At 30.6% G+C, this 14,900-nt stretch overlaps 2 protein-coding genes across 9 annotated transcripts in view; one reads left to right on the top strand and one right to left on the bottom strand.

The window, feature by feature from the left end:
* The window catches only part of LOC132697368 (tyrosine-protein kinase transmembrane receptor Ror-like), a 239,270-nt gene that overhangs the window by 171,237 nt on the left and 53,133 nt on the right, over positions 1 to 14,900 (top strand). For all 4 annotated transcript variants that reach the window (XM_060662811.1, XM_060662810.1, XM_060662812.1 and 1 more), the window contains exon 6: positions 9,296 to 9,460. In XM_060662811.1, the coding sequence (XP_060518794.1) occupies positions 9,296 to 9,460 (165 nt within the window). The remainder of the gene's footprint in view (positions 1 to 9,295; positions 9,461 to 14,900) is intronic.
* LOC132697369 (cytochrome P450 315a1, mitochondrial) overlaps positions 1 to 14,900 on the bottom strand; it is a 42,131-nt gene that overhangs the window by 26,244 nt on the left and 987 nt on the right. The window contains exon 1 of one of the 5 annotated variants that reach the window (XM_060662816.1): positions 8,934 to 9,358. The exons of 3 other annotated variants lie outside the window; for them this stretch is intronic. The gene's annotated coding sequence lies outside the window, so the exon portion shown is untranslated. Of the gene's footprint in view, positions 1 to 1,726; positions 1,937 to 8,933; positions 9,359 to 14,900 lie in introns of those variants that run through there. One more of the 5 variants, XM_060662815.1, reaches the window with a different exon arrangement.

Here is a 14,900-nt window from a genome sequence, read left to right as displayed (position 1 = left end):
ACTACCAACATTAGAATAAACGCATGTCACAATGACAAGGACAAGAAATCAAATATATTTTAAAAAATTGATATAACAAAAGATGAAGCGGAAAAGTGCGAAGAAGAAAATAGTGCCCCAGGCAATATTTTTTTCTACTGGTCACGAACTAGCGATCTCGCCTTTATCATAAAAAAACATGAAAATAATAATAATGAATAATCATCATTTTCTTGTCGCTGTTGGAACGAATGGGTATTAATACTAAAAACAAAAGAGAAATAAAATTTATTGTTTAAACCGAACAAAAAATATACATAAAAAATGCATTCCTTGTTGCTAGATATTTACCAGTGGAGTTTCCACAAAATATGTACAAAAAATATAGGACACTGATTTCTTTAAACATAAAAATATGTTCAAAATTCTCATTCAATTTGACATAAATTTGTTATCTTCTATTTTTTTGTATAACTAGAAATAAGAAGTGGTATTGCTGTTTACTTAGTAAAATTCATTTTTTCTACTCCTAACTGTAAAATATGCTATTATGCATAAATCAAGCATGCAGAAAGTGTCACTTCAGAGTTCAGCTGGTCGTCGTTAAAGTCCGCATCATAGAGTAGATACGATTTGAGTCAAATTTGGCTTGAACGACATTGTTGGATTTTAAGCAAACCAAAATTAACGTAGAAAGCTGAATTCAAGTAGCATTCTTCAGCTGTGAAAAATGACATTTCTGTGTTCCCAAAAATGCTACTTTTTTAAGGAATTTCGAAAAAAATGATTTGGAAAAAAGTACTTTGTAATAGTTAGGATAATGAAGAAAAATTACTATTACAAAGAATGTTTTTCAAAATAACTTTTTTCGAAATTCCTTAAAGAAAATATTATTTGTGAGAAAATGACCCAGCTTACAGTTTTTTACTTTGAATTAGAACTTGCCAAATTTTCAACTGTAAATGTAATGCCGTTTATAAAATAAGTATCAAATAAAAATATTGTAACACAAGGAAGAAATTTTCATTTTTTATCCCATAGCAAAAAAACAATAAAAATCGAGATAAAACGTAGTGAAATATTCAACATGAGCCGCGACAATATTTTGACATATTGAGTCTTGTAACGTACTTAAACGTGAGTCGTTACAATTTATTCATTCATTAATTCATAAACCTCTGGACTAAAATCTCTTTTCCCGGGATAAAAATTGACTCAGTAAAATGTCGCTCATTGTTGCATCCCATACCCAAATCAAATTCTGAAAATAGTGCTTTTGGCTGATTTATGGCGCGTTCATTAAGGACCACCCTGTATATGTGAATTTTACTATTTATACACAATTTTGCAATTGTACTAACTAAATTGCAGGTACCTAACAAACACTGATTTTGTTTAATTCTGAATTTCGTTACGTTAAACATACAACGGTCGTTTAATGTTTACTGTTCCTTGATACTATAATCTAATAATTAATGGGTTTAAGAAATTAAGCCAGAACGGAATGCTGTTTCAAAAAGAAAAATTTCGTGGAATTCCAGCGGAATTGCGATGGAATTTTATTTTTCGAAAAGCGGGAGGTTTAGTAATAAAGCCCAAATCGTGAGGGTTGATGACCTCATTCTCAGGTTTTATAAAACATGTAATTGAAACTTAATCCCTACCGTTATAAAGCAAAAAATGTTAGTCGGGCTGGGTGTATTGATAAAAATTGGGATAAACTGTATGTAAATTAATGACTGCTCACCGCCTGTTTTCAAAAATTCAACGATACATTAATTCACAATCGACAGCACATACGGCAATGATGCACACACTTCTTATCCTCACAAGTACACATAGTTAGTGATAAATTTGTAATCTACAAAACGAAATAAAACATGAAATGGTCACGTGATACGAATCGACGAATAAATTTATCGCAGTCGAGTTTATTGTCGAACTCTATCAGGCTGTTTATAAGAAATAAGCCAATAAAATACGAAGGTTCGAAAGCCAACGCGAAAGTTATAGCTCTTTTCTTTTCTGTCTTTCCTCTTTTTCCGTCTTTCCTTCAAGAGACGGATTATCTTATCTAACGGAACTTCTATTGCCAGCATTCTTACCGGGCGAACGAACTAATAAGATACGGTGTGTCTGTGGTCGTGCACAAATAACAGAGCCGTATTAGGAGCTACGAAATGTTGTTTATATTTTATGATAAAAATAAGGGTAATTTTGCATTATTTTTTTATTGAAAAATTTCTCTTTTGTAACTTGATTCCAGCGTTTAGCCTTGCGCACAAGGTATATTGTTGATTGTCCAGCAATCAATATTGAGTTTTGGTGGCGAAGAGCTTTGAACATATTGAAAATGATGATTTTCTCCTTTTTATAAATCCATTTCTGATCCATAAATTCCCGGATTCTTCAGTTTTAATCGCATGTTCGACACACTTACTCCATTTTCATAGTCCACTGACGGTATTTTGATTGCGCCCATACCAATTTTATAGTTATATTTCATTTTTAAGCGATTTCATCGACAAAACATTTTGTACAAAGAGATTTATTCATAGCTACAATCTCCAGTAGCTCATTTTTTAGCATATCTTTCTGAAATTTATTTTTATTCAAAGTACAACAATGATTTTATTTTGAAGAAGACTTGGAAGAAAACGTTTTTTATTTTGAAATGAAACACCCTAAACATTTTCTATTATGCCGAAAGATCTTTTCCTCGTGATTTCAAAAAGATATAGATTGTTGATATTGGATAAGTGGTTCTTGAATTATTTAAGTTTAAATAGCACAAAAATTAAAAATCTTATAAAGGTGACGGTTTCTGACTTTATAAACCTTTATAAATCATAGAGTATTATAACTGCGGAGAAGTACTCTATTTTTTATAGATATAAAAGCTGCCTAAAGATACTATTATCAACAAACTAAAAACGCAACCTGTTTTCTCCCTCATTTGTTTATCGCAGTCTTGTTTTGAGTTAATTTCGGTATAAACCTAAAAATTATTTCTCTAAAATTTTGTTTTTGTATATTAAAATGCTGAACACTTTTCCATAGCATATTTTCGGAGAAATATATTTTGTGATATTCTTCCTTTTTTTATGTAGGTATTGACGCCAATTCTAAGGAACATAAAAGTCGTCATATAAAAGCCTTTGTAAGCGGTGTAAAACTAAAACTAACGGAAAAACCAGTTGGAAATTATTAGTGTCCAAACGTCAAATGTAAATTATAATAATAACACTAACACTGAACCAGTGCGTGGCACAATAGTACACAACAAAATTAAAAAGAGTAATTGATGATGTTTCCAGCTACTAATTTTTAAAAACATAGTTATGAATGAAGTTATAAATGCATGAGAAAAACTGGAAAAACAAACAAAAAAAAATCTCTACGGTAAATTCTGTAAATGCAGTAAGTCTCTTATATGTAATTTTGAATTTATTCGAATTTTAATTTAGCATATTATTAAGAATATTTTACTGCATAATATTAGAAGCTTTTCCGAAATATGGCATAGTCCTAATATTCCAGTTATGAATTTTGCGCCTAAACACTATTAGATCCCGAAGTATGGGGATCGCTTATAGTCCTCATTAAAAAAGTACAGAAATGTAGTCCTCAACAAGACTCCGTCATAAGCCACCCAATCTGTTTGTAAAAATTGCAAATCACTTTGTCTTAAGCCGTACACAAAGCGCACACGTTGGTTTTGGATTTCTAAATGAATTCTAAAATTAGTTTTACGATCTAAACTAAAACCATATATAGAATTACGATAATTTGGTTTTTATGACTAGCGGTCAAAATAAATAAAGTCCGGAAAACAACAATTGGATAAATCAAGAACTGCTTGAGATGGTAAAAAGTTAAAGATCCTAGTAACCTGGGTTTTAAAAAATTCAACAACCAAGTCAATAATAAGATAAAGACACTAAAGAATGGAAATTTTAAGACTAAGTGGGTAATACAGGGTTTTATTAATATCTTCTTCCAATATAAGCAAATTAGTTGTATTATCAAAGGCAATCGAGAAACAGATAATCAAAAGGAAATTGCTAATGACCATTTTGTCACTATTGGCGCCAGTATTATTTGTGAATAAAAAAATTAGTTCAATATTGAAAGATCCAATAGTATTGAAAGGTCTGAAGAGGTTAGAAATGATTATCAACACAGAGCTTACAAATGAGAATGAGATCGAGAAAATTATTTTGTAGTACCAGTACTTAGTACCAGGCGGTGATGAGGTTACAGTCGGAGACATATTTAACTTAAAAGAAAATATGATACATATTTTAACTAAGCTAAGAAATAATGCGATTTCCACAGGCAGTTTTCCAAATAGTTTCCTTAAAGTTTCCTTTAAGTGCCACTGTGGATCTTGTCAATCATGTTTCAAAAGCATTAGATGACTAATGTACTGTTCATAGATCTGACAAAGGCTGGTGTTCGTGTTGATATTTTATTACAAAATTGGAAAACCTAGGAATTACTGCAACTATGCTTAATTTAATTAAAATTTTTATTGGAGGTAAAAATCAATTTGTCAAACTTAAAAATATTAATGAATATTAATATTAATTCCTCGGGAGTTCCGCAGGGTTCAGTTTTTGTTGTACTCTATATGTTTTAAACTTTAAACTGGTCCATTTCAAAGCATGCTATTTTATCTTCGCAGATGATACTGCTTTAGCTTACACAGGTGCATACGAAAATGTTCTGTATGAATTGGTGGTATGGTAATAAATTTAAAATTAATATAAATAAAACAAAATTTATGATATTTAAACAAAAAGACAAACAAATAAGAAATGAAAAAATAAATATCAATAATACACCTCAAGAGCAAGTAAATAAGGTTAGATAATTAGGGTTAACTGTGGATGACAAATTAAACTGGAATGATCATGTAAATACTATAGATAATAATTTCTACGGTCGCTGCAATATTTATATCTAGACATTATTTATCTAAATGAACTACGGAGGACATAATCTTCATTGATTTTTATATATCTCGCTTTGTATATTTACTTGCTATATGGGGAACTTGTATCAAAACCAATTTTCAAAGGATGCAAGTGTTACAAAATAAATCAGTAAAAATATTATATGATTATAATAGACTAACACAACTAGGTTATACAAAGAACTAAATATCTTTAAGTTGAATTCAGTGCAAATCGAACGATGTAAATTAATTTTCAAAGTTCTAAATAATGAACAAAAGGTTTGCTTAAAAAAAAATATATCATTGGAATTTATAACCTTTAATATGTTCACCCTGTTTAATGAGCACGCTTCTTTCAAGCACAAATAAATAAAGTATAAACGAAAAGTGAGGTTATGATGGGATAACGGTAGCGGTAACCTCTTATAAACATTTGGTCAATGTAACCTTCATATGAAAAACTTACGTGAAAAATTGATGGGTTTTCAGGATTTTTGAAATAGTTAATCGAAGCGTAACCGTTACAATTTTAAAACAATAAAGGTTTACGTCGTGAGTTTGCTAACGTGAATTTAATTTATTAAAAGTACTTACCCACGTCGAACGGGTCAACATATCAACACTACAGTCTACGTTTACTGACAAATCGAAAGCGAAAACAACGCCAAGTCTCAAATATCCGTTAGGTGTGCACCCTACGCTGCCTTTTGTTGTGCGTATCAGCCAGAAAAACATCAATTAAGTGTAACGCCGTCATGTCCGCACATATTCACTTGCTAGCGGGTCTTAATTGCCAATAACTTTAGAAGTGAGCGTCGCGCTGTTGTGTTGTGCCTTTACGAATAAAAAAATGCGACGAAATTTATTCTAGACATCTATTAAAGGCAGGCGCGAAATAAAAAAAAAGTACATTGACCATCGGACCAAGCCAGATTTACTTATACAGCAAATTCACTTTTCGCGCAAATGGTGATATTATTGATTCACTTTGGGATCTAACTGAACTGAATACTACGCTTATATAGTGTGACCAATATAAGGATGAGACAGCATGGGGATGTAGGATATACACGGCTGCTTAAATTTTTCTTGTTTTAAATAGTTTTATGAGAAACTTAAATCTGTCAGCGTGAATAATTTCTGAGAATTTCGAGAAAATATAAAGAAATTTTTTTGCGAAGAATAAGATTACCAGAAGTTAAGCAGAGTTTTTTAATTGTTTTTGAAATACACCCAAATTACATTTGCGTTACATTTTGCACCATAGTAATACTCTGGAAGACTGGTTGCCAATTTATTGAAGTATGGCTCATTTCAAAAACCAACAAATAATGCATTTCTAGTTATAATCGGAGATCATGGCTTCGAAGCATAGAACAAATAGGACATTTTGTAAAAAGACGTGGACCGAGGGACAACATAATAGGCCAATAAAATTAAGACGGAAAAATCAGTTTTTGAGGAATTAATTTCCAGCAAGCTGGAAATCGTCTTAAAACCTCTGTTTGGTCCTAAATGTGTGTAATCTGAGTTTGTACGACTCCAGGTGGTGAGGCTTCACTTTTAGTTGCCGAAAAACCGTTAAATTTGCACTTTTTTTAGTTTTTTGCTTGTACCTGGAGGTGCGTCAGATGGAAAATACAGAGGAGTAAATTCTGCGACTCACATTCAAAAAATAAAATTCGGTTTAGTGGTATACCAAATATTAAATGTTAAAAACGAAAAAAAAATCGTGTTTTGGTCCAACCTTACATCATCCGGGCTTCCTGAACGACATATGTTGAAAATCGATACTGGTATGAAAAAATCCATTTAACAACAACATTTAACAACAGCACTTCTTATTACTTTGCAATGTTAAAGGAATATGCATAACTTGAGTAGAAATTCGAGTAGTACAAATGAAAATCAGTATTAAGTTTATCAAAGTTCTGTATTACTATTAAGTCGTTAGTAGGTATTATTATTATTATTATTAATTTCCTAATAACCAATTTAATCATAGCTAGTTTAAGTGCAATGAAGTAAGAAAACAATTAAATTTTATTTGTGAAAATTCAAATATAAAGATGATATACATTAATAGATATGCAGCATAAAATCATTTGGTCTAGTATACCAGCCGTATACATTTGTTGGAAGTAGAGAAACCAGCTCGAAAATTGGCTTTATTAGTAATCTTGAAAATGTCTCATAGCGGATTTGGTCCAAAGAGGTTGCCTGAAGTGAATATAGTGCTACCAAGAACCGTTGATCTGCTGAAATGATAACCTCAGGATCTGGATCTTAAAGCTTTGACAAACTTTAAGTTCCTTTGGCGATAAAATGCAGAGGTTGTATCACATCCACATATTGCATGTAGGAACAGATTATTCTATTTGACAACGGACGAGAAGTTGAAGTACTTGAAAGAGTAGAAGGTGGTCTGAGAGGTTTCTTTTCCAGGTTTCATGACGTAAAATGTGGATGAATTTGGGGTTTTTGCGGTTAATAGAATCACTAAATCGGTTTAATCCGCGATTATGATGACCATCGCAAAGTTGCCTGTCAACTGAATGCCACTGTTGACAATAAAGTATCAGCACATCCTCTTTTTTTTTTCGTTTTCAACATTCGATTTCGACTATGTTGCTCGGTTGACATGAATTTAGGATCAAATAAAGGATTAAAATGATTTCTAGTTTGCCGTAGTAGTAGTTGTTGAACAATTCCTCAAAATGTATTAATTTGATTGGTCTATAAGGCGAAGTGTGAATGGCACAACACAAAATAGCAAGGAGACGAAAAATTTGTTAATAAAACATTATTTCTGTTAAAAGTATGGTAAATAACAGCGGGATGCATATTATTTATAAATACAAAATTTAGGGATAATTGTGTATCAACATGATTTTCTTTCAGAGGAAAAATTACGTCAGCTAGTTTAGAATTTCAATTTAGACGATGTTAGGTATGATTTGAAAATATGGCCGTTTGTCTGAAAATCTTCTGTAATTGATTGATTGATGTAAATATTACTATAAAAATATGAATTAATATGTATTAATTATTGAATTTAATTTCATAAATTTCAATTATTATTTGGTTACTAATTCCAATGTAATTAGTATATAAAGAAATTTTGTTCTAAATTTGTTGCGTTATTGACTGTTTTTCTGAATAAACAATAGATTTAATATGATTGTCGAGAGCCTTCGTGGCCTACTATAAAAAATAAACTTGAAATTTTGCTTTTGTAAACCTAAGAAGATGAATGATAATCAATGCGTCATGTGTTACATCACTTAAAAACATTATTTATGCTCTATCTAATAATGAAAATTTTCGATATGGCGCTGATGAGAACATAACAATAAATATAAATAAATAAACAATAAATACTTTATTACATAAGTTAAATTGCTGACTCAAATTGAAAAATTGAGAACGGATAGGCTGTGTAATAAAAATAAACACATTCACTTTGACATTAGCGTTTAATTTTTTTAATTATTTTAATTTAATAAATTTTAATTAATTTAATTTAATAAATTTTAATTAATATCAGTAAATGAGGTTCTAATTTTCATAATACCTTTAAATTTAACCTTTAAAGATTTTTTTTTACTTGCTTTTTTTTTGTACATGCATTTTATATAATGTATTGTTATTTAAAATATTAATTTTTCAAGGAAACCTTCACAAGTTATTGTAATACTTTTTACAAAACTCCTGGATTCAAGCAACTTGACTCCTTGACAGTGAAGCTTTAAAGAAGCCAACAGGATCATTTTCGAAACTTGAGGTAGTTCGACTCAACAAAAACCGACGCCTGAGGAATCCAGGAGTCTTGTAAAAAGTATTTATAATATTAATATATAATTTATTGAAATGAAGACTGTGAATTAAACATATAACCATTAGATAATATCGTGTCCCACAACGGTGAAAATTCATACGCCACATTTGACAGTGACATTTTCGTAGAGAATGCCTTTACATTTCTTCCACTAACCTGAATTTGCGCCATTTTCTTTCTTAACAGCGATTTCCACAAACTCGTTTTCCTAACATATTTAACGAGGCAAGAATGCCGCATCTAAACTTATTTCCGATCTGTCAGGGGTCATATTGGTAAGTTTCTCAAAATTTGTGTTATAGTTCCTTAGCAGGTTTCTGCATTACCGGCATGCGCAGCGCCTCTATATCCATCTCTAATAGCTATAATATATAATATAAGCTGATTATTAAACCTGTTGCATAATTTAGTATTTCCGGTTGACTTCCGTATTATGCACTTGCGTTCCATTTTCCGGTTTTATTAGATCCGTCATTGTGAGAAAAAATAAACACCGATCATTTGGTTGATTTTTTCAGGCGAATTAATCAGCGACGATGGAAGCAATTGCGATATAGTCGCCATAAAAGTTTTAAAGGATTCTGCTAGCAAAGAAAACGAAGAAGATTTTTTCAGAGAGGTTGAAATCATGAGCGCTTTTCGACATCCAAACATCCTCTCGCTTTTGGGTGTTGTATTAAGAGGTTAGTAAATAGATGTAACTATTAAAATTTTGTTGTTATAGACTTATAGAGGGTAAATCTAAAATGTCGATTCATGACAGGCTATCGGAACTTTCATTATGCCATTTTTGATTTTCGCGCCCGGTTTCTAAAGTACACAGCGATGAACTTAATTTTAAAAAAATAGCATTTTAAGTTTCGTTACATGATGTGGATAATCTTCTGGTTTATTTATGAAGAAAAATATTTAGTTATATTTTTCTGAATTAGGAAAGTACAAATATGAAAAAACTGGCACGAATAATTTAACTTTAAAGCTTATGTTTGTAATTAGTTGCTAAGAGATTTATTTATTTTTTGGTTTATTTTTGAAACTGTTATTATATGAAAGTGGATTTGATTTTAATTTAGATTATGTTATTAAATTGAAGTATAACTTACGTAAATCCCTAATATCTTTTCGGTCATGTGTTCAGTCGTAATAGGAAAAACCTATTTCTGAACTAGATAGAGCAAAGGCTCGACTTTTTATAAACATTTACGAACCGAGATATAGACCCTTTTGAAAATTGCCCATAACTTTTATATTTATGAAAATGGGCGAATCAGATTTTTTCTATAGTTCTTCGTTTTCCCATAAATGAATATAACTTTCCCATTTTATATCATCATAGTTGGACATAGTGTTGAAAAAATGTCCGCGTCGAGCCCTTGTTAGCCATACAGATTTGTTGGTATATGTAATGAAAAAGGCCGGAAATAAAGGTAATTTTTATTAATGTTTTAGTAGGCTTATTCTTTATTGAATTTTGTGTTCTGTCACATATATTTTTAGTGGCCAAACTGAAGCTATTAGTTCATTTATCAATTTAAAACCTACCAAAATTAAGAAAAGTGTGATATGTTAAAGGGTTATATTTTGTGGAATGAAAATGCAAAGGCAGCCAATGAACTTTATTTCATACAGATTAGCGAATTTTTCGGACATTAAAAAATAATTTAACCAATTACCGAAGTTTCAAAAAGCCAGGGCAAAGTCAGAACTACATAAATGAAGAACAGAAAATCCGGGAATTGAATATAATTGGAGAAGTATTGGAAACTCCAATCATGTTCTCGCTGGCACTAGCTGAAGCAACAGTTGGAAAAACTAAAGTAATTCAAGTCATATTGTACCATAAAAGTCCAAAAATTACATGAACGGGATGCAACTGATTTATCGGAAAATGCAAAGAGAACATTCATTTTCCACTGTCTATTGTTTGGAGTGATGAAGAGAATTGACTATTCCGGAATATTTAGCAGATACAGTTCTTATCGCTATAACACAAAAAATCCTTATTCAAGGCAAGGCAAGGCAAGGTCACTTTGAATTCAATGTATGGGTAGAAAGTTCTCGAGGTAGATTTGTGGGACCTTATTTTTTAAATGAAAATCTGACAGCGGACGGTTATATAAATATTTTGCGAACATATTTTGTTCCATTTTTGGAAGGCTTGCCATTAATTTTAATTAATTCAAGTGAACTTTTAGCTTGGATAATGCTGTTCCATCAATCCTATAGAGTAATTGAATAGTAGCCATTCAGTACGAAAAAGGTGCGTTCAGTGTATTGAAGAGGGTGGCGCCCAATTTGAACATTTACGTTAAAATATTTCAATATAATTGATGTAAAAGTTTAAATTTTAATATTTTGTAGTCCAATATTTCTTTGGTTTTGTTTAAAATAACTATAATTTTGTTTTGTAAATAATTAAAGCTATTAATATTAAATATTAAAAATAATATCTAAAACAAAAATTTAAATATTAAATGCTTCTTAGGTTTCGTGTTTTTCACTTAAGTTATTTTAAATTGACCTTATTTTTTTAAAAGTTCCAGTGTTTATTAAATTATATTAAAGATTTCTAGGTGACGTCATTTTGAACATACTATGCACGAACTACTAGTACATAAACAAAAAATTCCCTTTTTGCCGCATAAAATACGAAAGTTGTATTCATTTACCTGAAAACGGACAAGTGTAGAAAATATCTGAGTACGCCACTACAGCCTTAAAAAATGCCTTAATAATATTTTAATCTGAATTCAACATTTTCATAAATAAAAAAGTTATGGGCAATTTTCAAAAGGCCCGAAAATTAAAAAAACTCCCTATATATCGGTTGGTAGTGAAGACATCGCCATGCGGATTTAACAATTAAATGTTTCTCAAAAATGGGACCCTTGACATGCAAGTCGGGGCTATATTATCCGAATCCAACATTTTCATGAATGTAAAAGTTATGTCCAATTTTCAAAAGATCCGAAAATTGCGGTTTTAAGCACTCAATGATTCTCAAAAATCGAACCCTTGATATTTAAGTTAATTGTGTTCTATCAAGTTCACAAATAGATTTTTCCTTTTAATTCACTCCACTTATAACCACCCTTTCTTCATTGTGATTTTGTTTTAAAATTTTAATTGCTTTTGCAATTTCGGAACAATATTAAGCAAAAATTATACTAGTCAACAAATTTAATTTTGGAGGCTACTGCCAAGTATACACAAAAACTCAAGAATATTGTTGTAATTAAAATTAAAATTTAAAAACTTGTTATTTACTAATTCATTTTTTAACTTCCAGTGTATTAATTAATTAAAATAATGACTTTTTCATGGCAAACTGAATAAAATGTTTTACTGTATTTAGTAATATTTCGAAAATTAAAACATCCATAAAGTTTTTGATCTTCATAAATAACCAAGCGATAAGAGATAATGAAAACTGGCATATTTAGAGAACTAGAAGTAGCAGTTCGCGTTAGATTCGGATTTCACCATTAAATAAAATACTTAACAGAGAACGGAACTGGTAGCTCACTTATTTTGGATCTATGACCCTTTAGCTTATATCTTATGATATTCACGCAAAAAAAAAACACTATACGATATCCCAAAAAGTACAGAAGAGAGGAAAAAATGTGTAAAAGCAGAGGTTTATTAAATGAGATAAATCCTAATATGAAAAGTGTAACCTGACAGCACAATTTATACAAACCACGTTTGAACAAGACATATCGGGTGTCCTAGTTATCCCAAATTTAAAGCTAGTTTATTGTTATGACATTTAAAACCAAAATAAAGATTTATTATTTATGTTCATTGCTTTTTTGCCTTCCGAAGTACTCCCCAGCTGATAAAATGTGTTAATTTTGATATAATTACCCTTTTTCAAATAACTAGTATTATCGTTTATTTTTTCATTATACATTGGTGACTAACTATTTTTATTAACTATCAACGTATTTAAGTGGCAAAATATGGATAAACCATTTAACAAATATGGTTTTTCAACATTTAATTAACACGGTTAGCCATCAACAATTATTAATGAAACCTAAAATGGACAATGACATAAAAAACAAGGAATGTCAGCTACTTTGCAGTTTTGTGTAATAATGAATAAACAAATGTATATTGACTTTAAATGGTAGCCATTTGAGGAACTTGAAAATAATTTCTGAAAATTTTCTGAATATGGTTTCGAAAGTATGTTATTGAAGATACACGGTATCAAACTATAACAAATGGATTTTTTATTTAGTGATTTTGTTGAAATTTGGTAGTTTATCGGGAGGCAACCTATCGAATAATTTTGAGAAAAAAATGGGCACCACTGACTTTTGACCGATTCAATTTCTTTTCAAATTAAGCAACTAAAACTACAGCTTTTTATCTCCTAAATTTCTTTTGCACCTTGCTTCATTTTGGATGAAAATAAAGACCAATTTATTGCATGTCCCAAATTATAATCGATTTTTTTCCACAAGCTACTGTAATACTATTTACAACTCTTCTGAAATCCTCCTGCATCGGTTGTTGATGAATCGAACTTATCGACAGTTTCGGCAGTCATGCTGTCGGCATCTTCAGAGCTTATAGTCTAAGATCCGAGCTAAGATCGACCTTCGCCAGTGTCAACTGAATAAAAATGACATTTTATCCAAAAAAAATAAGTTTCTGAACTTGACTTGATATGGCAACCTTAACTGAAAAAAAGTGTTCAAGATAAGTTTTAATTAACATTTAAAAAATTGCATTTTTTTAAAAATTTCGCCAGTGTTTACCAAACGAAACTAATTCCAGTGACAATAGTCGATTACCTTTTTTTGATGCCTAGCTGCGGTTTAACAGGTAAGTTGATGTTAATAGTTGCACTCTTTTGTCAACTAATGCGTATTAGTAATTTAATCATAAATATTGTAGTATAAGGTTGCCTCAAGAATTAGAGAATTCGGAGCGAGCGAAAATCTAAGACAGGGAGACACGGCACGTATTTACTCCTCATCGTAGAAAAGGATAAAATGCTGCGGCGCACAGACGCCATCACTTGTTAGAGAGTACACACGTTCCTCACGCTTAGTAAAAACAAGGAAAAATTAATTTACTACAGAGCAGTGTTTTTAATACATACATTCCATTTGTAAACACGTTGTATATTGTTTCCCAAATTGAAAATGAAGAAGAAACTGTTTTAAGAAAAATTTGCAATGCATTTGTTAAAAATCCTGAAGTGAGTATGTTATTCTTTTTTTTTTATTTACATCAGAAAATTTTTTCCCCACCATTTTTGCTTTTATGAAGTATCTCAGATATTTCAACTAAATCGAAAATTGATGATTATTTGAAGCAGACCAGATGCCTTTAAAAATAGATGATATTTTAGAGATGAAAAAAAAAATGAAGACAATTCTTCTGACGTGATGATGATGATATAACTTTCGGCGATTCTGATCTTGAATAATTTATTACTGTTATTTGTATGATCACTTATTGTACCATATTATAAATATTGTTTCTGCTAGATTTGGATGAATATTTTTTTAAGAATATATTATTCTTTTATTTATTCTAAAGCGTTTATCTCTACTACTTTTACCTAGGCCAAGTTTTTCACAAGCTAATCATCTTATCTACTCCAAAACACTGCTCTATAGTTAATTAATTATATCCATTGTATTCTTTTCTACGATGAGAAGTAGGTAAATATGTGCAATCTTTCTTTGTCTTGAACTTCGCTTTCTCCAAATTTTCTAATTTAAATGTCTTACAACCATTACAACCATTGTTTATAATTAAATTACTTTTATTTTAAGGATAGTCCGCATTGGTTGACAAAAGAGTGCAATTATTATCATCAACTCACCTGTTTGACCGCAGCTATCAGTATGGTTTACGAACGAGGCAGGATTTACGTGCGTAGGGACCGACGAAAATACCCATGAGATTTTTGAATAGTTATTGTGGTAGCATAACATAATCATAATAATTTACAGGCAATTAGATAAAAGTACTTCTAAAAATTTATTGTAATCTCCTATCATTTTTAATGTTTGAATGCAAATTTTTAGATGATTCTCTTTTAGATTCCACACGGTGACCCAATTCTGCGGTATCGACATCAACTTCGGAAATTTA

Source organism: Cylas formicarius, unplaced genomic scaffold, assembly GCF_029955315.1.
Source record: "Cylas formicarius isolate icCylForm1 unplaced genomic scaffold, icCylForm1.1 PGA_scaffold_1__22_contigs__length_36826433, whole genome shotgun sequence".
NCBI classification, from domain to species: Eukaryota; Metazoa; Arthropoda; class Insecta; order Coleoptera; family Brentidae; genus Cylas; species Cylas formicarius.
Note: the sequence above shows the minus strand (reverse complement) of the source record. Positions and strands in the feature narration are given on the sequence as shown.